This window comes from Haematobia irritans, chromosome 3 (assembly GCF_050003625.1).
Source record: "Haematobia irritans isolate KBUSLIRL chromosome 3, ASM5000362v1, whole genome shotgun sequence".
NCBI lineage: Eukaryota > Metazoa > Arthropoda > Insecta > Diptera > Muscidae > Haematobia > Haematobia irritans.
In genome coordinates, this window is record NC_134399.1 from 233,065,117 (window position 1) to 233,092,116 (window position 27,000).

At 35.4% G+C, this 27,000-nt stretch overlaps 1 protein-coding gene across 1 annotated transcript in view; it reads right to left on the bottom strand.

Annotated features, from left to right (window-relative positions):
* Positions 1 to 669: 669 nt before the first annotated feature.
* The window catches only part of LOC142228208 (uncharacterized), a 75,197-nt gene continuing 48,866 nt past the window's right edge, over positions 670 to 27,000 (bottom strand). Inside the window, exons 2-3 of the mRNA XM_075298574.1 lie at positions 1,292 to 1,938; positions 670 to 1,089 (exon numbers count right to left, since the gene is read on the bottom strand). Coding sequence (XP_075154689.1) covers positions 958 to 1,089; positions 1,292 to 1,938 — 779 coding nt within the window. The 3' untranslated portion in view covers positions 670 to 957. The remainder of the gene's footprint in view (positions 1,090 to 1,291; positions 1,939 to 27,000) is intronic.

Below are 27,000 nucleotides of genomic sequence, written 5' to 3' on the forward strand. Positions count from 1 at the left end.
AGAGTAAAAATAAAAAGAAACAGCCACTCGTATAAAATACCATTGAAACATTTCATTGAAACGTTGATTGTCGGTATTTGAATAATATCATAGGCGTAGCTAAAGGGGTTTTAAACTATGATTTTATATCATGCAGTATATTATAGCATGCAGTTTCTTCCCAAACACAAGAATTTAATTTTTTTCTTTTTGAGATATCTTCACAATGAACACAAAATGTAGCTTTAAACCCCTTACGAGAATGTTGCTAGCTACGCCAATGTTTAATTGACAATTGTGACAAATAAAAACAAAAATTCAAAATAAATTTATTTTATACCAAAAATTTTTGTTTTTGTAATACTAAAACTATCTTATTAAATATGACTTAATAGCACCATTAATAGTTTTATCATGGTTTGGAACAAACTGACTAAAAACATGAAATAATTTTGATATAAAGGTGGGTATTAAGTTCGAGTTTAGGCGCTAAAATCGTCACCATTACTTTTCTTTAATAATCCATTTTAAGGAGTATAAACGTTGTGAAAAGTTGCTTTGGGCTATTCCCCATCAAATTATAATAAAATTTGCATCACCACCTTAAATTACTATTCAGTTTGACGATAAAGAAATAATTCGTTGCAAAAGATAGAGTAAAAATAAAAAGAAACAGCCACTCGTATAAAATACCATTGAAACATTTCATTGAAACGATTTATTATCTGTATGGTTTTTTTAACGTTAATGATTTTTTTTATATATTCAAATTATCCACTCAAATTATTTAAATTTGCTTTATACATCTTGTCTTATTAATTAAATTGATCAATAAATTAACCGTGAAAATCTGCTGGTTTTCGGCACGGAAACCGGACATAGTACCCAACACAAAAACATCTAATATACTATATAAATCGTCAAGTCTAGGGCTGGAATGGAATGGACCACCTTGAGGAAGAAACAGCTAGAGCCAGTTCATTCCCAAGCCGCGTATAGGCTCAAGTAACACAATGCAGGTGTCATGGAAACAATAGGGGAAGGCATATAATATGGATGTGGATATCGATGAGGTGGCCTCTGAAGTGGGCAGTAGGGAGATCTTCCACTCTGCAACAAACAATAAAATTTTGTGGAAACAAAAGAATAAATAAAATATGTGAAGCAATACAATTCATAAATATGGTTGCTCATGGAATAACAACAGATTGTTCGAATGTAAAACACAAATATAGTTTGTATAAAAACTTCAACAAAACTTCCTTGCCAAAAGCCATATTATTATTATTATTTTTTTAATTTTTGCACTTACGTATGGATATGAGTAGTCAGGTACACCAACCGCCATTGGCATAAAAGGCAGAAGCATAGGTGGTTTTGATTCATGTATTCTATTGTTGTATCTATCCTTATTTATTTCTCTTCTGGTCTTAGGATACGTGTAATGTCCTCCACTTTCGTGTAGCCGCCGATCATTGTTTGGGGATCGTAATCGTCTTTTTTCAGTGTGGGTTATTCCAGAACGATGCTGTGGAGAATAGCTATTATGGGAGGAATCAATTGGATGCGGTGAGCGTTTTCGGGTTCTGTACATCGAACAACTTCGTCGTAAAGAATGGCACCTAATCGCGAAAGCTCTGCGATCATTGGAACTACTCAGATACATAGAGCGGTTTCGCTTTCTGGAAAGACATCGGTCTCGGGATCGACTGCTTCGACTTGGCCTACTAAGTGACTTCCGTCTTGGATGACTAGAACGTGTCGTTTCGTAGTTCGGAGAAGAGCGAGGACCATTTTTATTATACATATGTTGAGGACCATTTTTATCATACATATTCGATTTGCGTTTGTCGGACGTTTTTGGTGTCTCCTTCTTAACATCATCGTTATCACTTTCGTGTTTAGAGATTGCATTCGCTTTAACATCAGCACGATCAAATATAGGTCTTACGCCTTCACCTACAGGGAATGGTTTTTAGATTACTACTTTTCGATTTGTTATGAATATTTATTACTTTTACCCCAAATAAAACTCAAAATTTATTATCACTCTAGATATATATTTATTACACACAAAATATACATATAGCCTCTAAATTGAAAAAAATCCAGCAACAGCATTCTTGTAGTGTGGTATGAGCTAAAGCAGGATCTTTGGTATTATGGAGCGTACGTAAAATTGTGAGCCGAAGTATGTATTTCCTATGGATTTAAATTAGAGAAAATGTATTCAGATTATGGATTTATGAAAAGCCCTTATATTATATCATGCTTTAGGTGGGTACTAAGTTCTAGTTTAGTTACTAAAGACAAAAACAATCTCTAGAAGTACAAACAGCATATAACTTTTTTAAAGGCAATTGGAAATGCGATCTTAGTACCGACCTTATGGAATGATATTATGTTAAAAAATTAATGAACTTACCTTTTTCGAAGCAAAATAATAAAAATACAAATTCCTGTATGACTTCACAAAATTATTTCAATTCCTTATTCCTTTCCTTTAAAAAGTGTGCTTTGCCATATACAATTTAACGAGTGTCTATTGACATTGAGCAATTCGATAATATGACAACTTAACATATTCTTGTATTTGTTTCCATATTTCATTGTAGTGATAAACGATAAAATTTGTAAAATTACCTAAGTATTAAAATGTGAAAATTTCATTAGAATATTACGAAATACTGAAGAAATTAGCATGAACCAAGTTTACTTTGCAAAATGTTCGAATATTTGTCTATGTTTTGTATACATAACTGAGATGCCATATTGTAAATTTTAAAATTTTTTCTAGGGAAACAATTGGAAATAAAATATGCAAATGTGTGGATAATAAAAAAATATGAAAGTATGTGAAAAAGTTTAGCAAAATTCAGAATAACCCCAATATTCATGAAAATTAACGTTAACTTTAAATCTACTGCTACCATACAAATTCCTTCGATAAACTGTCAGTATATTATTGTGTATATGAGCATAAGTGTGGAGCGTTCCGGAAGGCGGTAATCTGTCCTGTGTAGAACCAATTAAGACCCATAGAAAGAAAAAGGTTTAAAAAACAATCAAAATGTATCTGATTTCTTAAAAACGTTTGCATTTGAAAAAATTTGCATTGGGTGTAGGTGGGAGCTATAATTTAAGGCATCACATGGATCACGTCTCATGCGAATAGTATGAATAATAATGTCGTTGACTTAAGCTGGTTCAATCCAATTGTTTTCAGAGAAGGTACCCAAGCTTATTCAAAAACCCTTGGAAAATTTCAACATTGGGTCTCACGATAAAAATGATCGCTAAATATTTTCATCCACTGTCAATGGTGAATTTAAAAAGTTTGCAAATTGCAAGCATCAGTAATACACAATGACATTTAGATATACCCTGACGAAAAAATACCAAATAGTGAATATGAAATTGGCTCTAAAAATTTGAATGATTGGTGAAAATCTTTTTCTAACGAGACCCATATATCTACAACACTACATTTTATAACACTAGAATAAAACTGGATAATGTAATTTGCTTTTCTATACTGTTTTTAAATTTAAAAAAAGAGGAAGATATTATTAAAAAGTGCCCACAATGTCTTTTTTAATTTTTTTTTATAAAAGTAACGAGTAGTAACGAGTACTCAATTCAAAAGTAACGAGTAGTCAAAAGTAATCAAAATTTACAACACTACTCTCGATGATGTTGAAATATGTGGTATTGACACTTACATATAAAATTTACAAAAGCTTTAAAATAAAGGAAATTAACAGGAATTTTGTCTGCAAAGAAATTTTTGAAAATCAGCAATTTGCCGTACCAAAATGGATATTGGTAATTCGCCGTGGACAAATTTTCAAACCAATGAAAAGACTGGTAAAGCTGTTTGTAAAAAATGTAATCGATCAATGAAATCTTTAAAACTGGCTTACTATCGTGTTTAATATTTAGAGGGTTATATACAAATTGTATATGAACACAATAAAAAAAAAAAAACAAATTAGAACTCTCAACGTGTTTTCCCATCCATTCGTTTCATTTGTATTTCAACAAAAAATACACATATGGCATCACCAATTGCAATTTGTGTCACACATTCTACTACAGCATCGTCTGGAATTGCGGCGACTCTTCTAGATACCGGTTGTACTGCACATTCTGCGCTTAAGTTGCCACTCAATTTAAACACAACTGATACTCCAACATGGAATATTGAGTGCACAATGGTATATTAAAAATCAATTGAAGCACATAACTTCATACTGAAGGATCTTCGGCGAAGTAACATGCAGGCGATTTCAAGCAGACAGTGCCAGTAATTCTCCGTGGAACGCCTGCAGATGAATTGAATCATCACCTTTATGGAATAACGTAAAAACATTATCGCTAACAACTAATATGAGAGTTCAGAATGATCGAAGTGCTGCACAATTCTCAAAACAATTGTTAGCTCTTGGAAATGGAAAAGTCCCGGTTGATGCGACATCTGGATTAATTATTCTTACCAACGACTTTTGCCGATTTGTAGACTCTCAATTAGCTCTTATTGAGAATGTTTTTCCAAACATTAGTGGGAATTATCAGATTTATGCTGGCGATTTGGTAATATACAAATCCGTTGATTACGTAACAAATCCCGATTGTGTTGTAAATTATCCAACAGAGTTTTTGAACTCTCTGGACTTAACAGGATTTCCACCACATAACTTGAAACTCAAAATTGGTACGGTTATTATGATATTGCGTAATTTGAATCCAGCACGACTTTACAGCGGTACTCGACTTTCGGTAAAAAGACTTATGCCGAATTTGATTGAAGCAACCATTATTAACGGAAAGTAAGCATGTTAAAATGTATGTGTGTATTCGTCGAATACCAGTGATTCCGACTGATCTTCCGTTTGACTTCAAACTATTGCAATTTCCAGTTCACCTTGCGTTAGCAATGACAATTAACAAGTCGCAAGGCCAATCGCTTAGAGTTTGCGGGATAAATTTAGTAAATCATTGTTTTTCACATGGGCAGTTATAAAGGGTGATTTGTTAAGAGCTTGATAACTTTTTTTTAAAAAAAAACGCATAAAATTTGCAAAATCTCATCGGTTCTTTATTTGAAACGTTAGATTGGTCCATGACATTTACTTTTTGAAGATAATTTCATTTAAATGTTGACCGCGGCTGCGTCTTAGGTGGTCCATTCGGAAAGTCCAATTTTGGGCAACTTTTTCGAGCATTTCGGCCGGAATAGCCCGAATTTCTTCGGAAATGTTGTCTTCCAAAGCTGGAATAGTTGCTGGCTTATTTCTGTAGACTTTAGACTTGACGTAGCCCCACAAAAAATAGTCTAAAGGCGTCAAATCGCATGATCTTGGTGGCCAACTTACCGGTCCATTTCTTGAGATGAATTGTTCTCCGAAGTTTTCCCTCAAAATGGCCATAGAATCGCGAGCTGTGTGGCATGTAGCGCCATCTTGTTGAAACCACATGTCAACCAAGTTCAGTTCTTCCATTTTTGGCAACAAAAAGTTTGTTAGCATCGAACGATAGCGATCGCCATTCACCGTAACGTTGCGTCCAACAGCATCTTTGAAAAAATACGGTCCAATGATTCCACCAGCGTACAAACCACACCAAACAGTGCATTTTTCGGGATGCATGGGCAGTTCATGAACGGCTTCTGGTTGCTCTTCACTCCAAATGCGGCAATTTTGCTTATTTACGTAGCCATTCAACCAGAAATGAGCCTCATCGCTGAACAAAATTTGTCGATAAAAAAGCGGATTTTCTGCCAACTTTTCTAGGGCCCATTCACTGAAAATTCGACGTTGTGGCTCGTTAGTAAGTCTATTCATGATGAAATGTCAAAGCATACTGAGCATCTTTCTCTTTGACACCATGTCTGAAATCCCACGTGATCTGTCAAATACTAATGCATGAAAATCCTAACCTCAAAAGAATCACCCTTTACGTTGCGTGTTCACGAGTTGGTAAACCATCCGCTTTGTTTGTGTAAACGACAGACAAAAAACAAAAGATGTGGTTTACCAAAGAGCACTTCAATGAAACGGATGATTTGCGGACACGTATAACGCTTTGATTCATTAATTACTTTGATAAGTTCTACTAAATAACAATTCATTTTTGAACGGAGTACGCCTAGTTTGCTAGTGGTACATACATATAGGAAAATATTAACTAAAATATAGAATGCATTCTTCCTAATTTCTACGAAAATCATATCGTTCAAACAAATAAAATTGTCTTTGACGCTATACCAAGTTCAACTTTGTTCAAAATTATTTCATTTTATCTTAAAGAATGTGACTTTTTTCTGGGTGTGAAAATTACGATTAATGAGTTCACTTTTCTCCTTGATGAAATTTTATGGGTTTTGCCAGAGGAATCTGTGAAGGTCTGAGGAATCTCTGAAGGTATATATTTTATTCCAAAATAAAATATTTTTTATCGCCTTATTTTTTAATATAATTTACGTTAACTAAAAAAGAAAAATAACATAAATAAATGAAAAAAAGTATAAAGCAAAAAATACGTAATATAAACAAAATTAAATAAAATAAGAAAATACGACGAAATTACAAAATAGTAAAAAACTAGCAAATTGAAAGAGTAGAGAACAAAAAAGAACTAAAATGAAATTAAATAAATAACAATAATATAAAATTTAATAAACGAACTAAAATATTTTTATATATTTGACTTTATTATTTTTTTGTGTTTTATTTTTTTGTTTCTTATTTTATTTTATTTACTATATATTTCATTCTTCATATATTATGTTTGTTATTTTATTTTTATTTCAATTATTTGAATTTAATTTTCATATTAAGGATTATTTTATTCCCTGGGATGGGAGAGAGAACCCAAGTGGAAAATTATACGCAACATATAAAACCGCCGGGCAAAACGACTTGAATGCGACAAAAGCGCCTCAAAAATTGAGGAAGCGGTAATGGATATAGATATATGTGAGATTCCAGAAGTGGATGAGTTGGTAGCGACGTCCATTAAAACATGGAGAACATGAAGAACGTTCTCCGTTGTCTGTCAACTTCATGTAAATTTAAATAAAAATAAAATTATGTACGGAGTTCCCATTTATCGACAATCCTTTATTTTCTATTTTCAAAAAATCGGACAAAAGGGTACCCCCTCTTTCGCTCCTCCCCGACCAGATATCGTAAATTCATGTTCCCTATATTCATTTCACAAACTACCCACCTTCACTATTCCCCTTCCCCAACCAGACATCGAAAAATCATGTACCCTGTACAAATGTAATCATCTTCTCCCAATTTTAAGTAAATCGGAGAAGTTTAGATTTTGCTCTATTTTTTGTAAAGGGTCGTCACTTTCTCTGCAAATTCCAAGAAAATCTGTAAACTTTCCTTCAAGTTTCATCGTGTGTGGCACGATATTGATTTCACCATATTGATTTCATAACCTTCCCCTATGGCCTTTGTAAATTTCAAGTAATTCTAGTTTTTTTCAGTTTTAGAGGAGGTCTCCCAGAAAATCTCAAGCAAATTAAAGGTCCAATTTTAAAACAGCAGGTCAAGGGGAGGCCCCTCTTCCCTTCCGAATATCACAAAATCAGATATCCATTATAATAATAAACGTACCACACATCCTCTGTAAATTTCAAGTAAATTGGAAAAGTTTAATCGTTTCACGGTATGTACTTGAGAATAAATGAAGTCTCCCTATTCCCTTTTATTTCTCTCTGACCAAATATTAAAAAATCATATACCCCCAAGTTCTCCGAAAAATTTCAGTAAGCCGACAAATTTTAGTTTTTTCACTGTACTTAAAAAAAAGTCGGACAAATCGGATAATTTTGTTCCAATTTTCAAAAATAAATTCGTAACCTCACGGCACGTTCTCTGTAAATCACAAGTAAATCAGTTTACTGTTGGTCCACCTCTTCGACCAAATATCGAAAAATAAAGTAGCGGGTCTTTGTCTAGACATCACCCCTAATCTTTCTTGTAAATTTCACCCAATCGGGGGATGTCCCCCTCCCCCACCAGATATCAAAAAATGAGGTACCCTATTTGCACCACATTATTACTCTCTGCGTTCTCCGAACATTTTTCAAGTGAAAAAAAAAAAATACTTTATAACAAAAGTAACTGCGATGAATTCAAATTATAAATTTTTGTAATGTGCGCTGTATGTACAAAAATATTTTCCCGCTTTTCCGTTGAAACTTTTCTTGAATTTTCTTTGCTGTAAACTTCACAGAGCTCGAGACCTTTCCAACGAATGCAAAACCGTGGAGGAAATAAATTTGAACAGAATCCACCTCTTTGAAGTTTAGAATCCCCACAGCTGAGCAGCGTAATTTTGAATTGATCTACATACCGCTAGGTACATACAAAGTCTTTTGGAGGAAATACATTTTAAAGAATCCACCTCTTTGAAGTTTCAGAATCCCCACAGCTAAGCAGCATAATTTTGGATTGATCTACATACCGCTGTGTACACTTTCCATTTATTTGCCAGCGATATTTCTCTCTTCCCTAAAAAGTTCTTCCAGGTAGACTTTATGGCACATTTTGCCTGTAGCGTTCTATTTTCAACATGTGATGTGAACCTCATTTTTGGTGTTAGCAGTACTCCCAAATATTTATATTGATTTGTAATTTTCAGTTCGTTTCTTTTATAAAACCATTTTTCTTATCGCCGGATTCTTCCTCCATTTCTGAACACCATTACTTCCGACTTACTAATGTTAATTTCCAGATTCCACATGTCGCAATAAATTGCCAGGTTTCTAAGCATATTGTCACTATTACCATGTCGTCCGCATATATTAGTAGCAGAATATTCTCTTGTTCAATTTGGGTTCCTCCTCCAAGATTGTATATTGAGATGTGCAGCTTGCATTTTTAATTCCTTTACCCAAAATATGTCCTTTTTTAGTAGCAATAGAGCTGCAAAACTATCGATAGCACTATCGATAGTTTTATTTTTAATGTACTATCGATATTTATTTTCCGATAGCGATACTATCGGAGAACCCCAGATCACTAAAAAAATGCCACCGACGCTATGTACTAATGTAGGTAAAAATAAACCAAAAATGAACAATTCTGATTTTTTTTGTCTAAAGATTTATGCCCATATTCATAATAATTTATAGGCAGTTTATCAAAGAAATTTGTATGGTAATAGTAGGTTAAATAAAAGTTTACTTTTATGGCAATAAAAATTTTTCCTGTAGTTGACGACTTTGCATTTAAATGATTTGCCTCTCCTCTTATTTTGTAGCAAATATTTTTTCCATACAATAAACACCGGGCAGCTCAAGTTAACATCAATTAAAAAACTCAAATTCAACACGATAGGTTAAAGTTGCAGCCCGATTTATTTCAGTCTCACATATACAATTCAGTCCATTGTGATAAATTTTGCATTGATTTTCATCGGGACGTCGGTGAAAAATCTTGTTTTTTTTTTACATTCCAGCTTCCACGGAGTCTGGATGGATGTTCAGCAAAACTGTTTGAAATCAGATAATGTCAGCATGTTCTCAATCTACCATTATTCGTTTTGAATAATATAAACTCATAAAATGTGAGTTTCAATCGTACAAGAAAATCTTTCAATCGTTGAAAAATCTAGGACATTAGGTTTTTTTTATATTCCAGCTTCTACGGAGTCTGGACGGATGTTCAGCAAAACTGGATCCGCCATTTCAATAAGAAGGACTTGTTTGAAATCAAATAATGTCAGCATGTTCTCAATCTATCTTAGTAATTACCATTATTCGTTTTGAATAATATAAACTCATAAAATGTGAGTTTCAATCGTACAAGAATATCATACTTTTGTTTAATGAAAAAGATATCAAAACGGAAATAATTAGTTATTTCACAAAATCCGATAGTATCGATACTATCGATTATTTTTATTAAAACAATCGAAAATATCGAATGGTGCGACTATCGATAGTTTTGCAGCTCTAAGTAGCAATGTTAGCATATGTGGTAGTCTATTCGAGTTGTATAAAAACATAGTTCGTTCAATATACTTCAGATGAAGGCGTAGCGAAAATAGATGTGTGCTTCAATATTTGTTTCCAGCATAAGTGTATAGTTGGCAGTGTGGCTAGGTAAATACAAAATCTGTTTGAGGAAATAATTTTGAAAATAATCCACCTCTTTGAAGCAGAATCCACACACCTGAGCAGCATAATTTTGAATTGATCTACATACCGCCGTGTACACTTTCCATTTATGTGTCAGCGATATTTCTCTCTCCGACCTGTATTCACACTTGCACATGGAATTTTATTGATTGCCGACCGCTGGTGAGCAGAATATCGCACATTTTTTCAAAATATTATGTTATAAGCACAATATAAAGTCACTGGAAGGTGTTTTGTACACATATACTATTAAGTGGTTAATATTGCTTCAGCTGTGCTCTTCTATTAAAAGATATGAAGAGATGCTAATCGATAATACCCGATAGCACGCAAACCGTATGAATTATCGAATGACATATGCTAACATATTCTATAACCGATCAACCACCCCATCGTTTGGACTGGTATCCTAAATGTATGCTAGTAACTAATGAGTAATAAACGTCCGTTACTTTCAATATCTCCCGAACACAACCAATCAACAAGTAAGAAACATTCTCCATGCCAGAAAATGAGTCAAAAAAACCAAGCTGATGTTTTCTCTTGGAGCAAATTGTGTGATTTATTCGATAAAAAGTTAAAAGTTGTTGCAAAGAAGGAAGACCTCGTCAATATAAAGGCTGAACTGGATGAAATCAAACAGCAGAACGCTAAATTGAAAGAAGACATAAAAAAGCTTACTAACCGCTTAGAAACTATCGATCGCAAGACACGTTGTGTTAGTGTTATGGTCAACGGTCTCCGAAGCACGAACACATCAACTGCGAAGAACGAGTTTAGAGAACTTTGTAAAAATGAATTAAATATTGAAGTGAATATAACTGAAACCAAAAAGATATCCATGAAGAGATTTATTTTCACCTTAGAATCCAATGGCCAAACTCAGAATATCTTAAACGCAAGAAGAAACTTAAAGAGCAAAAACCTTTTCATACAAAAAGATTATACCGAAAATGAACGGAACACCCGTTTTCACCTCAGAACAGCAAAACCATCAACAAATCTCGCAAAGATGTGAAAGTCCGTCTTGGAGAGTTCTGCATATTTCTAAATGACAAACTATTTACTTGGGTAAACGGAAAAATGGTAGCAACATCGGAGAACGACTGCAAATTTTTAAGGAATATTATATCCGATTGTGATGGCTCCTTTGATATTATTACTAAGAATAATGTAGACATTAAGCAATTTAGCACGTGTCATTTAGTATCATATAACGTAGCAAACTTGCAAAACGCATAAAACTTTGGAAATTTTCTTAATTACTTGAATAAGTTCGACTACTTTTTCCTATTTGAAACGCATGTAATGAACGGCAGACAACCTTACTATTCTTCATTTTTCCGAAACTATCAAATCCAATGGGTAGATGCTACTAAGAGTCATAAAGCGGGCCGTGCAAGTGGAGGCTGTTTGTATGGGTTCAAAAAGGAAATACAAGAGAGAATGGGAATATACATTCTGCGGCGTAATGGGAAGCTCAGTCATCGATTTTTGTATTTGTTCAGCGAACTACTTAGACTAGTGATAGCCTCTAAACCATTCTCGGACCATATGCCACGATGCCTAGATATCAAATTCCCACTGCTGTCACGATATTCGAATCAATCGACCAGTGTTAAAAGATTGTATTGGGAGGACAGATATCGTTCGCAGTATCGGAATAGACTGGCAGCACTGGCTACAGGGATAGGGTTTAAGGATATTTCACCGGCTGATGACATGCTACGCCAAATAACATCGAGTATTGCGGATACACAGATCCGAAAATCTGGTAGGAAAGTCTTTGAGCCTAAGCAGAAATGGTTTGACTGGCAGTGTTTTCGCTTGAGAACACTTATGAAGAAGAGTCTAAAGGACTTTAGAAAACAACATACAACTGAGAATAAGGAACGCTATTATTCGTCTAGGGCAAAATTTCAGGCCTTATGCCGCGAGAAACGAGTATCGAGTTATAATCAAGACATTGCGAAGTTAGAGAGGGTAGCCGATGGAAGGGATTGGTGGAACCTCGCGAAGTCTTTGAGAGGAAAGTCAGGTAACGGAAGATCACATATAATCGCGGGGGATTTTCTATCACATTTTGGTTCATTACTACTTGACGACCCTAATCACTTAACTATGAGTTGGTGTTCGCCTTACTTACTAGATCCAATTTTGGACTCGCCGATTGAGTATTGTGAACTTTATCATGTCATAAAGGGTCTCAAGACAGGCAAATCACCCGTACGAGTTCTATAAGTATGCGCCACAGTGTTTCTTGCAACATGTTTTATAAATGTTCAACTACATCTTCCTCCACGAGGAAATCCCATTGTCTTTCAGGGAGTCTATTTTAATTCCCTTGTATAAGAAGGGAGATCCAAATGTACCTACGAATTATAGAGGTCTCCTTGATTGATACAATTTGCAAAATATTCTGCATAATGAATGAATCGACCATAACCAAATTTTAAATGAGTATCAAGCAGGATTCAGGAAGGAGTATTTCACCGTCGACAATATTTTTAATCTGACCAACATAGTTTACGTCAATAGATTAAATGGGAGGCCTACATACGCCTTTTTCTTCGATTTTACATCTCCCTTTGACTTAATCGCTCGAAACAGTCTATACTACAAACTTTCTTGTTTCGGACTATCGTCGAAGACTATCAGGTTAGTAAATCTTATATACAAGAACGCAAGGAGTAGAATTTGGGATGGTAGTGAATTTTCAAGTTATTTCGAAGCGCAGTGTGGAGTTCGACAAGGCTGCATTCTCAGCCCCATACTATTCTCTTTATATATTAACGACCTGCCCGAAATTCTGCAAGGGGGAATTGTCGTAGCTGGGACGACTATCAAGGTACTCCTGTATGCGGATGATATTGTTTTACTGTCTGATACGCCTAAAGGGCTGCAGCTAATCATAAGTAATTTACACGAATACTGTTTCACATGGAGCTTAAGGGTAAATTTAACTAAATCGAAGATTCTTATATTCCGCAAAGGGTCAAGGATCCCATCTGGCTTGAATTGGGTCTATGGAAATGAGAATATAGAGGTTGTAAATAGTTACACTTACCTTGGAGTTCACTTTTCGTACAACCTATCATTTAAAATACAATACATAGTAAACTTTCAGTCGCGAAGATTGCCATTAATTCAACTTGGTCTAAATATATGAAGCATGCTAGAATTTCAGCTAGGAACAAATTGAAGATTTTTGAGGGTTGTTCTCGATCCATTATGTTATATGCAGCTCAGGTCTGGGGGTATGAGCGTTACGATGATATAGAGAAACTTTTCCGGTTCTTTATAAAAAGAATTCTACACCTTCCACAAAATACTCCGAATTATATACTATACTTGGAGACTGGAATTAGCTCTATGTTCATATCAACACTAAAATTTCATTTTACGTACGTAAACAAGGTACTGCGACTTGGTCCCAATAGATTGCCATGCATACTAGCGGAAAGGATAATTGGACTTGAAGTGTTTTGGGCAAGTGAATGGAGGGCAATTTGCAGCTCGATACAACTTTCTATTTCGGATACAGGAACCCATTTATGTTTGTATGAACGTCAGATTCGATCATCTATCGAAATGGGAAATATCTGACTTTGCCAATCGCGCATTAAATTCACAATTTCATGATTTATACAGCAAACTTGAGTATACCGCTACTCATCGTTTCTGGTATGAATCTCCGACTCATATGACAAGTTTAATCATCAAGGCTAGAGGAGGACTTCTAAATTTGCAAGCTAGATGTTTCAAGAATAATACGGATTGGATATGCACTACATGTAACCTTGATCTCCCAGAGAATACTCTCCACTTCATCGGCATATGCCCAATATTTAAGGAATATAGAAAAATATACCTAGGTGAACACACACTCAGTGAGGAAAAGTAATAAATATACTAAATGGCACGGATTCTTTTTCTTTATTATATAAGTACATTAATATATGTTTGAAGTACAGAAACTTTATATTAAGTGAAGATAGTTAAGACTAACAGTTGAAGAAGAAAAATGTATTAATTTTCATACACAAGGCAAACAGCATATATGGTTTGCTAGATATAGGTTTTTTTCACAAAAATTTATAATCTGCATAGAAAATCTATTGTATGTAAATAAAATCTATTAATAAAATAAATCAAAAAATACAACAGATGAAGGGGTAGCGAAAATACATGTGCTGCTTCAATATTTGTTTACAGCATAAGTATATAGTTAGGAGTGTGGCTAGGTATATACAAAATCTTTTGGAGGAAATAAATTTGAAAAGAATCCACCTCTTTGAAGTTTCAGAATCCCCACAGCTGAGCAACATAATTTTGAATTGATCTACATACCGCTAGGTAAATACAAAATCTTTTGGAGGAAATAAATTTGAAAAGAATCCACCTCTTTGAAGTTTCAGAATCCTCACAGCTGAGCAACATAATTTTGAATTTATCTACATACCGCAAGGCAAATACAAAGTCTTTTGGAGGAAATAAATTTGAAAACAATCCACATCTTCGAAGTTTCAGAATCCCATAACCTGAGCAGCATAATTTTGAATTGATCTAAAGGGTGATTTGTTAAGAGCTTGATAACTTTTTTTTAAAAAAAAACGCATAAAATTTGCAAAATCTCATCGGTTCTTTATTTGAAACGTTAGATTGGTCCATGACATTTACTTTTTGAAGATAATTTCATTTAAATGTTGACCGCGGCTGCGTCTTAGGTGGTCCATTCGGAAAGTCCAATTTTGGGCAACTTTTTCGAGCATTTCGGCCGGAATAGCCCGAATTTCTTCGGAAATGTTGTCTTCCAAAGCTGGAATAGTTGCTGGCTTATTTCTGTAGACTTTAGACTTGACGTAGCCCCACAAAAAATAGTCTAAAGGCGTCAAATCGCATGATCTTGGTGGCCAACTTACCGGTCGATTTCTTGAGATGAATTGTTCTCCGAAGTTTTCCCTCAAAATGGCCATAGAATCGCGAGCTGTGTGGCATGTAGCGCCATCTTGTTGAAACCACATGTCAACCAAGTTCAGTTCTTCCATTTTTGGCAACAAAAAGTTTGTTAGCATCGAACGATAGCGATCGCCATTCACCGTAACGTTGCGTCCAACAGCATCTTTGAAAAAATACGGTCCAATGATTCCACCAGCGTACAAACCACACCAAACAGTGCATTTTTTGGGATGCATGGGCAGTTCTTGAACGGCTTCTGGTTGCTCTTCACTCCAAATGCGGCAATTTTGCTTATTTACGTAGCCATTCAACCAGAAATGAGCCTCATCGCTGAACAAAATTTGTCGATAAAAAAACGGATTTTCTGCCAACTTTTCTAGGGCCCATTCACTGAAAATTCGACGTTGTGGCTCGTTAGTAAGTCTATTCATGATGAAATGTCAAAGCACACTGAGCATCTTTCTCTTTGACACCATGTCTGAAATCCCACGTGATCTGTCAATGCATGAAAATCCTAACCTCAAAAGAATCACCCTTTACATACCGCTGTGTACACTTTCCATTTATTTGCCAGCGATATTTCTCTCTTCCCTAAAAAGTTCTTCCAGGTAGAGTTTATGGAGCTTTTTGCCTATAGCGTTCTATTTTCAACATGTGATGTGAACCTCATTTTTGGTGTTACCAGTACTCCCAGATATTTATATTGATTTGTAATTTTCAGTTCGTTTCTTTTATACTTCAGATGATTGTTGCTTACCGAACGTGGTGGATGTGTCGCGGAGGGTTACTGGCATACATCGTAATATCTTCAGAAAACAACATTGGTTATTGTTGAAAGACAGCTCTCCGACCTGTATTCACCCTTGCACATGGAATTTAATGATTGCCGACCGCTGGTTAGCAGAATATCGCACATTTTTTAGCAGTACTCCCAATTATTTATATTGATTTGTAATTTTCAGTTCGTTTCTTTTATACTTCAGATGAAGACGTAGCGAAAATAGATGTGCTGCTACAATATTTGTTTACAGCATAAGTATATAGTTAGGAGTGTGGCTAGGTAAATACAAAATCTTTTGGAGCATAATCTGAGCAGCATAATTTTGAATTGATCTACATACCGCCGTGTACACTTTCCATTTACGTGTCAGCGATATTTCTCTCTCCGACCTGTATTCACACTTGCACATGGAAATTTTATTGATTGCCGACCGCTGGTGAGCAGAATATCGCACATTTTTTCAAAATATTATGTTATAAGCACAATATAAAGTCACTGGAAGGTGTTTTGTACACAAATACTATTAAGTGGTTAATATTGCTTCAGCTGTGCTCTTCTATTAAAAGATATGAAGAGATGCTAATCGATAATACCCGATAGCGCGCAAACCGTATGAATTATCGAATGACATATGCTAACATATTCTATAACCGATCAACCACCCTATCGTTTGGACTGGTATCCTAAATGTATTCTAGTAACTAATGATAAATAAACGTCCGTTACTTTCAATATCTCCCGAACACAACCAATCAACAAGTAAGAAACATTCTCCATGCCAGAAAATGAGTCAAAAAAACCAAACTGATGTTTTCTCTTGGAGCAAATTGTGTGATTTATTCGATTAAAAGTTAAAAGTTGTTGCAAAGAAGGAAGACCTCGTCAATATAAAGGCTGAACTGGATGAAATCAAACAGCAGAACGCTAAATTGAAAGAAGACATAAAAAAGCTTACTAACCGCTTAGAAACTATCGATCGCAAGACACGTTGTGCTAGTGTTATGGTCAACGGTCTCCGAAGCACGAACACATCAACTGCGAAGAACGAGTTTAGAGAACTTTGTAAAAATGAATTAAATATTGAAGTGAATATAACTGAAACCAAAAAGATATCCATGAAGAGATTTATTTTCACCTTAGAATCCAATGGCCAAACTCAGAATATCTTAAACGCAAGAAGAAACTTAAAGAGCGAAAACCTTTTCATACAAAAAGATTATACCGAAAATGAACGGAACACCCGTTTTCACCTCAGAACAGCAAAACCATCAACAAATCTCGCAAAGATGTGAAAGTCCGTCTTGGAGAGTTCTGCATATTTCTAAATGACAAACGATTTACTTGGGTAAACGGAAAAATGGTAGCAACATCGGAGAACGACTGCAAATTTTTAAGGAATATTATATCCGATTGTGATGGCTCCTTTGATATTATTACTAAGAATAATGTAGACATTAAGCAATTTAGCACGTGTCATTTAGTATCATATAACGTAGCAAACTTGCAAAACGCATTAAACTTTGGAAATTTTCTTAATTACTTGAATAAGTTCGACTTCTTTTTCCTATTTGAAACGCATGTAATGAACGACAGACAACCTTACTATTCTTCATTTTTCCGAAACTATCAAATCCAATGGGTAGATGCTACTAAGAGTCATAAAGCGGGCCGTGCAAGTGGAGGCTGTTTGTATGGGTTCAAAAAGGAAATACAAGAGAGAATGGGAATATACATTCTGCGGCGTAATGGGAAGCTCAGTCATCGATTTTTGTATTTGTTCAGCGAACTTTTAGACTAGTGATAGCCTCTAAACCATTCTCTGACCATATGCCACGATGCCTAGATATCAAATTCCCACTGCTGTCACGATATTCGAATCAATCGACCAGTGTTAAAAGATTGTATTGGGAGGACAGATATCGTTCGCAGTATCGGAATAGACTGGCAGCACTGGCTACAGGGATAGGGTTTAAGGATATTTCACCGGCTGATGACATGCTACGCCAAATAACATCGAGTATTGCGGATACACAGATCCGAAAATCTGGTAGGAAAGTCTTTGAGCCTAAGCAGAAATGGTTTGACTGGCAGTGTTTTCGCTTGAGAACACTTATGAAGAAGAGTCTAAAGGACTTTAGAAAACAACATACAACTGAGAATAAGGAACGCTATTATTCGTCTAGGGCAAAATTTCAGGCCTTATGCCGCGAGAAACGAGTATCGAGTTATAATCAAGACATTGCGAAGTTAGAGAGGGTAGCCGATGGAAGGGATTGGTGGAACCTCGCGAAGTCTTTGAGAGGAAAGTCAGGTAACGGAAGATCACATATAATCGCGGGGGATTTTCTATCACATTTTGGTTCATTACTACTTGACGACCCTAATCACTTAACTATGAGTTGGTGTTCGCCTTACTTACTAGATCCAATTTTGGACTCGCCGATTGAGTATTGTGAACTTTATCATGTCATAAAGGGTCTCAAGACAGGCAAATCACCCGTACGAGTTCTATAAGTATGCGCCACAGTGTTTCTTGCAACATGTTTTATAAATGTTCAACTACATCTTCCTCCACGAGGAAATCCCATTGTCTTTCAGGGAGTCTATTTTAATTCCCTTGTATAAGAAGGGAGATCCAAATGTACCTACGAATTATAGAGGTCTCTCCTTGATTGATACAATTTGCAAAATATTCTGCATAATGAATGAATCGACCATAACCAAATTTTAAATGAGTATCAAGCAGGATTCAGGAAGGAGTATTTCACCGTCGACAATATTTTTAATCTGACCAACATAGTTTACCTCAATAGATTAAATGGGAGGCCTACATACGCCTTTTTCTTCGATTTTACATCTCCCTTTGACTTAATCGCTCGAAACAGTCTATACTACAAACTTTCTTGTTTCGGACTATCGTCGAAGACTATCAGGTTAGTAAATCTTATATACAAGAACGCAAGGAGTAGAATTTGGGATGGTAGTGAATTTTCAAGTTATTTCGAAGCGCAGTGTGGAGTTCGACAATGCTGCATTCTCAGCCCCATACTATTCTCTTTATATATTAACGACCTGCCCGAAATTCTGCAAGGGGGAATTGTCGTAGCTGGGACGACTATCAAGGTACTCCTGTATGCGGATGATATTGTTTTACTGTCTGATACGCCTAAAGGGCTGCAGCTAATGATAAGTAATTTACACGAATACTGTTTCACATGGAGCTTAAAGGTAAATTTAACTAAATCGAAGATTCTTATATTCCGCAAAGGATCAAGGATTCCATCTGGCTTGAATTGGGTCTATGGAAATGAGAATATAGAGGTTGTAAATAGTTACACTTACCTTGGAGTTCACTTTTCGTACAACCTATCATTTAAAATACAATACATAGTAAACTTTCAGCCGCGAAGATTGCCATTAATTCAACTTGGTCTAAATATATGAAGCATGCTAGAATTTCAGCTAGGAACAAATTGAAGATTTTCGAGGGTTGTTCTCGATCCATTATGTTATATGCAGCTCAGGTCTGGGGGTATGAGCGTTACGATGATATAGAGAAACTTTTCCGGTTCTTTATAAAAAGAATTCTACACCTTCCACAAAATACTCCGAATTATATACAATACTTGGGGACTGGAATTAGCTCTATGTTCATATCAACACTAAAATTTCATTTTACGTACGTAAACAAGGTACTGCGACTTGGTCCCAATAGATTGCCATGCATACTAGCGGAGAGGATAATTGAACTTGAAGTGTTTTGGGCAAGTGAATGGAGGGCAATTTGCAGCTCGATACAACTTTCTATTTCGGATACAGGAACCCTTTTATGTTTGTATGAACGTCAGATTCGATCATCTATCGAAATGGGAAATATCTGACTTTGCCAATCGCGCATTAAATTCACAATTTCATGATTTATACAGCAAACTTGAGTATACCGCTACTCATCGTTTCTGGTATGAATCTCCGACTCATATGACAAGTTTAATCATCAAGGCTAGAGGAGGACTTCTAAATTTGCAAGCTAGATGTTTCAAGAATAATACGGATTGGATATGCACTACATGTAACCTTGATCTCCCAGAGAATACTCTCCACTTCATCGGCATATGCCCAATATTTAAGGAATATCGAAAAATAAATATACTAAATGGCACGGATTCTTTTTCTTTATTATATAAGTACATTAATATATGTTTGAAGTACAGAAACTTTATATTAAGTGAAGATAGTTAAGACTAACAGTTGAAGAAGAAAAATGTATTAATTTTCATACACAAGGCAAGCAGCATATATGGTTTGCTAGATATAGGTTTTTTTCACAAAAATTTATAATCTGCATAGAAAATCTATTGTATGTAAATAAAATCTATTAATAAAATAAATAAAAAAATACATCAGATGAAGGCGTAGCGAAAATACATGTGCTGCTTCAATATTTGTTTACAGCATAAGTATATAGTTAGGAGTGTGGCTAGGTATATACAAAATCTTTTGGAGGAAATAAATTTGAAAAGAATCCACCACTTTGAAGTTTCAGAATCCCCACAGCTGAGCAGCATAATTTTGAATTGATCTACATACCGCTAGGTAAATACAAAGTCTTTTGGAGGAAATAAATTTGAAATGAATCCACCTCTTTGAAGTTTCAGAATCTTCACAGCTGAGCAGCATAATTTTGAATTGATCTACATACCGCAAGGTAAATACAAAGTCTTTTGGAGGAAATAAATTTGAAAAGAATCCACATCTTCGAAGTTTCAGAATCCCATAACCTGAAAAGAATCCACCTCTTTGAAGTTTCAGAATCTTCACAGCTGAGCAGCATAATTTTGAATTGATCTACAGCATAATTTTGAATTGATCTACATACCGCAAGGTAAATACAAAGTCTTTTGGAGGAAATAAATTTGAAAAGAATCCACATCTTCGAAGTTTCAGAATCCCATAACCTGAAAAGAATCCACCTCTTTGAAGTTTCAGAATCTTCACAGCTGAGCAGCATAATTTTGAATTGATCTACATACCGCAAGGTAAATACAAAGTCTTTTGGAGGAAATAAATTTGAAAAGAATCCACATCTTCGAAGTTTCAGAATCCCATAACCTGAGCAACATAATTTTGAATTGATCTACATACCGCTGTGTACACTTTCCATTTATTTGCCAGCGATATTTCTCTCTTCCCTATAAAGTTCTTCCAGGTAGAGTTTATGGAGCTTTTTGCCTGTAGCGTTCTATTTTCAACATGTGATGTGAACCTCATTTTTGGTGTTAGCAGTACTCCCAGATATTTATATTGATTTGTAATTTTCAGTTCGTTTCTTTTATACTTCAGATGATTGTTGCTTACCGAACGTTGTGGATGTGTCGCGGAGGGTTACTGGCATACATCGTAATATCTTCAGAAAACAACATTGGTTATTGGGTTACTGGCATACATCGTAATATCTTCAGAAAACAACATTGGTTATTGGTGTTGTATTCACCCTTGCACATGGAATTTAATGATTGCCGACCGCTGGTTAGCAGAATATTGCACATTTTTTAGCAGTACTCCCAAATATTTATATTGATTTGTAATTTTCAGTTCGTTTCTTTTATACTTCAGATGAAGACGTAGCGAAAATAGATGTGCTGCTTCAATATTTGTTTACAGCATAAGTATATAGTTAGGAGTGTGGCTAGGTAAATACAAAATCTTTTGGAGGAAATAAATTTGAAAAGAATCCACCTCTTTGAAGTTTCAGAATCCTCACAGCTGAGCAGCATAATTTTGAATTGATCTACATACCGCTAGGTAAATACAAATGCTTATATGCAAAACAATTTATTGACAGTTTATCGAATGAATTTATATGGTAAAAGTAGGCTTGAAGTTTTCTTTAGCTTTTTTGCATATGGGGGAGTCTTTTGGAGGAAATAAATTTTAAAAGAATACACATCTTTGAAGTTTCAGAATCCCATCACCTGAGCAGCATAATTTTGAATTGATCTACACACCGCTGTGTACACTTTCCATTTATTTGCCAGCGATATTTCTCTCTTCCCTAAAAAGTTCTTCCAGGTAGAGTTTATGGCCCTTTTTCCTGTAGCGTTCTATTTTCAACATGTGATGTGAACCTCATTTTTGGTGTTAGCAGTACTCCCAAATATTTATATTGATTTGTAATTTTCAGTTCGTTTCTTTTTTAAAACCATTGTTCTTGCCGCCGGATTCTTCCTCCATTTCTGAACGCCATTACTTCCGACTTACTAATGTTCATTTCCAGATTCCACATGTCGCAATAAATTTCCAGGTTTCTATTGTGTAACACTATATCATCTTCTGTCAATATTACAATGTCGTCCGCATATATTAGTAGCAGAATATTCTCTTGTTCAATTTGGGTTCCTCCCCCAAGACTGTATATTGAGATGTGCAGCTTGCATTTTTAATTAATTTACCCAAAATATGTCCTTTTGTAGTAACAATAGAGCTGCAAAACTATCGATAGTATCTATAGTTTTATTTTTAATGTACTATCGATATTTATTTTCCGATAGCGATACTATTGAAGAATCCCAGATCACTAAAAAATACCACCGACGCTATGTACTAATGTAGGTAAAAATAAACCAAAAATGAACAATTCTGATTTTTTTTAAGTCTAGAGATTTATGCCCATATTCATAATAATTTATAGGCAGTTTATCATAGAAATTTGTATGGTAATAGTAGGTTAAATAAGAGTTTACTTTTATGGCAATAAAATTTTTTTCTGTAGTTGACGACTTTGCATTTAAATGAATTACCTCTCCTCTTATTTTGTAGCAAATATTTTTTCCATACAATAAACAGCGGGAAGCTCAAGTTAACATCAATTAAAAAACTCAAATTCAGCACGGTAGGTTAAAGTGGCAGCCCGATTTATTTCAGTCTCACATATACTATTAAGTCCATTGTGATAAATTTTGCATTGATTTTCATCGGGACGTCGGCGAAAAATCTTGGACCTTAGTTTTTTTAAATACCAGCTTCCATGGAGTCTGGACGGATGTTCAGCAAAACTGGATCCGCCATTTCAAAAAGAATGACTTGTTTGAAATCAAATAATTTCAGCATGTTCTCAAACTACCATTATTCGTTTTGAATAATATAAACTCATAAAATGTGTTGAGTGAGTTTCAATCGTACAAGTAAATATTTCAATCGGTGAAAAATCTTTGACCTTAGGTTTTTTACATTCCAGCTTCCACGGAGTCTGGACGGATGTTCAGTAAAACTGGATCCGCTATTTCAATACGAAGGACTTGTTTGAAATCAAATAATGTCAGCACGTTCTCAATCTACCTTAGCAATTACCATTATTCGTTTTGAATAATATAAACTCATAAAATGTGAGTTTCAATCGTACAAGAATATCATACTTTTGTTTAATGAAAAAGATTTCAAAACGGAAATAATTAGTTATTTCACAAAATCCGATAGTATCGATACTATCGATTATTTTTATTAAAAGAATCGAAAATATCGAATGGTGCGTGTTTGGAATTTTATACTGTTTTATATATTTTCTTTAAATTGAAACTTATGGTTAAAATTATTTAAATGTAACGGTCGATATAGTATGTGTTGTTATGTAGTGTTTATGATTCTTAGTATTACGATAATAATCATTGCTGAAAGCTTAGTTATAAGAAAAAGAACGAACGTTAAATTTTCTCTATATTAAGGCGATAAATGAGATGTGTGAGAGTTGTTGTCGTCAGTCCTCTGTAGCTGCAAGTAGTGTTACACAATCTGGAACACCAATAAAATTTTGTAAAAAGTAGAACTAAAGATTTTTATTTATCCGTAAAACAACGTGATAACATTTTGGTGCCGAAACCCGGGAAGAATGATATTTCCTCCAAACAAGAAAAGTTAATTGGATAAAAATTATGTGCATGTAAAACAGTTTGTGGCTAATGTACGCATATACTAGTACATGCTGTAAAGTTGACATCCATGTAATGCAAAGATTATCTATTAGCACAGACGTAAACCACTGTTATCGCTGATAATTGCACTCAACACATCTCTTAATCATCTGTTAATTATTTATGGCATGTGTCAATTGAGTTGACGTATGAGCACATAAACGAGAGTCAAAACAAAACAAAAATTATAAAGAAGTTAGAAGTATTTAACAGATGTAAACAAAATCATTGCTTTTGAGAGAAAAGCTAATTGAATTGTGGTTTAGATCATTGTAAGTTAAATACAAATAAGATGGCTCCACCAGATGGAACAAGTGAAAGTGAAACGAATGGGGTTGCAAGGCCACAGCAAAAAATGGAGCAATTGAAAGCATTGCGGACAACAACAAAAAATTGTATGTTAAGAATTCAAAAGCTGATTGCAAAAAAGGGTGTTACATTGGCCACGGCTGAGCTAAACTGCAGATTGGATATGTTAGAAGAATTATTTAAGAAAATAAAAACTGTGCAAGATGGGATTGATCAGATGTGTGTGGACGAAGAGGCTGAGGCAAACGAAATGTTCACCATCGAAACAGAGGATTTGTATGTGGCCACCAAAACGAAAATTATGGGTTTGCTGTCCAAGAGGCGACCGGTAGTAGACGATGTGAGCGTTCTGAATACAACCGCAGCTGGGACGGTAGCTAGACCGCGACGTGAAGTGAAACTTCCGAAATTTGAAGGGAAGTATTCCGATTTTCCTAATTTTATTTCTCTTTTCACCAAACTTATACACCAGGATGAATCTTTCGACAACTGTGAGCGATTTTTAATACTTAAAGAGCACTTGGGATCTAAACCGCTGTCGGCTATAGATGACTTCGATGTGACCGAAGAAAAGGCACTAATGTTCGAGGAACATATTTCAGCTTTATTTTCTTTACCAAAGTCATCGAAAATATCCTCGGCTCATTTGAGATATGTGATTAACTCGGTTAATGCACATTTAAGCGCAATGTTGTCACTAGGTGATTACACAGCCATAGCGAATGCGATGGTAATACACATCGCCATGGAATGTGTCGATGCGGATACACAAGTGAAATGGGAAGAAAATGTAGATTAGTAAGCTTTCTACGTGGGAGGAATGCTCCTCCATTTTAACAAGGCGTTGTGAGAACCTTGAGGCCCGTGAATCGAAGCTTAAACAGGACGACAAAAAGCAGACAAATAGTCATAAGGTCCACGGTGGCAAACGTTACAATCCAACTACTCTCGCTGTGACTAAATCTTCGTGTGTACAATGTGGTGGCAATGGGCACAGTTTGCCCCAATGCTATCGATTTAAGGCATTAACCATACAAGAGCTAAACCTAAACCTAAACCTAATCGGCTTCAAATACGACCTAAACCTAATCGGCTTCAAATACGAGTGAATATGTGCCTTCTACGTCGACTCAAGCAACGGCCATAACGCAAATAGAACCTAGAAATGCAGTATTGAATCTTGTGGCCAAACCGGAGGTGCTTCTTGCTACTGCTGTTGTGTTGGTTAGAGATAATTGTGGAAAATATCACCGTGCTCGAGCTGTGTTAGATGCTGGAGTTCAGGTTAATTTAATGTGCGAAAACCTTGCTCAGAAGCTGCTTCTAAAAAAGAAGGTCTGTAACATTGAAGCCAGCTTAGCGGGGGAAGTGCCAACGTGTTTCAAGAGGAGACAATCACCAGCATTAAATCATGTTTTAATGAATTTGAAGCCAGCTTAGAATTTTATGTATTGCCAAAAATTACAAGCAATAAACCGTCGGCGTTTTACGACATCGCTTCCTGGAACATACCTAAAAACATTCAATTAGCAGATCCGATGTTTAACAAACCATCTCGTGTCGATTTGTTGATCGGTGCAGAAATATTCTTTGACATGCTATGTGTTGGAAGAATTCATCTTCGTGACGACTTACCACGGCTGCATAAAACGTTACTGGGATGGATCGTAGCTGGCAAAAGCAAAGAAAACGTCACCAGTTTGCCAAAAATAGGAAATGTGTCTGTGAACAAAGTACAGATGGACACTGATTATGTAAATACTTTGGTGGAAAAATTTTGGCAAATGGAGCAAATTCCAAATAATACCGTTTTCCTGACTGAAGAAGAATTGCAATGTGAACAGATTTTCAACGAAAATATAAAGAGAGATAACAATGGCAGATTCATAACAAAAATTCCGTTCAAATCGGTAAGTGAATTGGGTTCGTCCTAAAGTGCTGCCGAACGCCGATTTGTAAGCCTTGAGCAAAAATTAATAAATGATGACGAGACAAAGAGAGCCTATAACCAATTTATGGAAGAGTATTTAGCTTTGGGGCATATGTCTCGAGTAGAAGAGAGTGAGAGAAACAAAATAAAATATTATGCTCCCCACCAGATTGTGTTGCGTCCCGATTCCACCAGCACCAAGCTGCGAGTGGTGTTTGATTGTAGTTGTAAAACAGATAGTGGGTGGTCATTAAATGAAGTTATGATGAAAGGGCCACGTGTGCAAGACGATTTGCTATCTATAATACTACGTTTTCGGTGCTATAAGTATGCTCTCACTGCCGATGTGACCAAAATGTACAGGCAGGCTTGGGTTACTGAGGAGGACTCATATTATCAAGCAATTTTGTGGAGAGCTGCACCAAATGAAAAAATACAAGTCTACAAGTTACAAACGATTACATACGGCACTACAGCCGCACCATATCTAGCAACAAAATGTTTACAAAAGTTGGGTGAAGATTGTAGAAACCAATTTCCTCTCGCATTAGCAAAGATTTTGTCCGACTTCTATATGGATGATTTTATAAGTGGAGCAAATGATGAAAATGGGCTTGCTGAAATTTATAGGCAAGTCGCGGCTGTAATGGAGTCAGCTAAGTTTACACTGAGAAAATGGTTTTCCAATAGTAAAGTTTTCAATAAATTTGTACCGGATGCGGATAGAGAAAAAACAATACGGTTGTATGATGAGGAAATCATAAAGACACTTGGCATTGTCTGGGCGCCATTAAGCGACTCCTTTCATTACGTGTGGCCAAAATTAGATAGCTCGAGAGGCATTACAAAACGCATCGTCCTAGCAGAATTGTCGACGCTTTTTGACCCACTTGGTCTCATTAACCCAATTATAGTA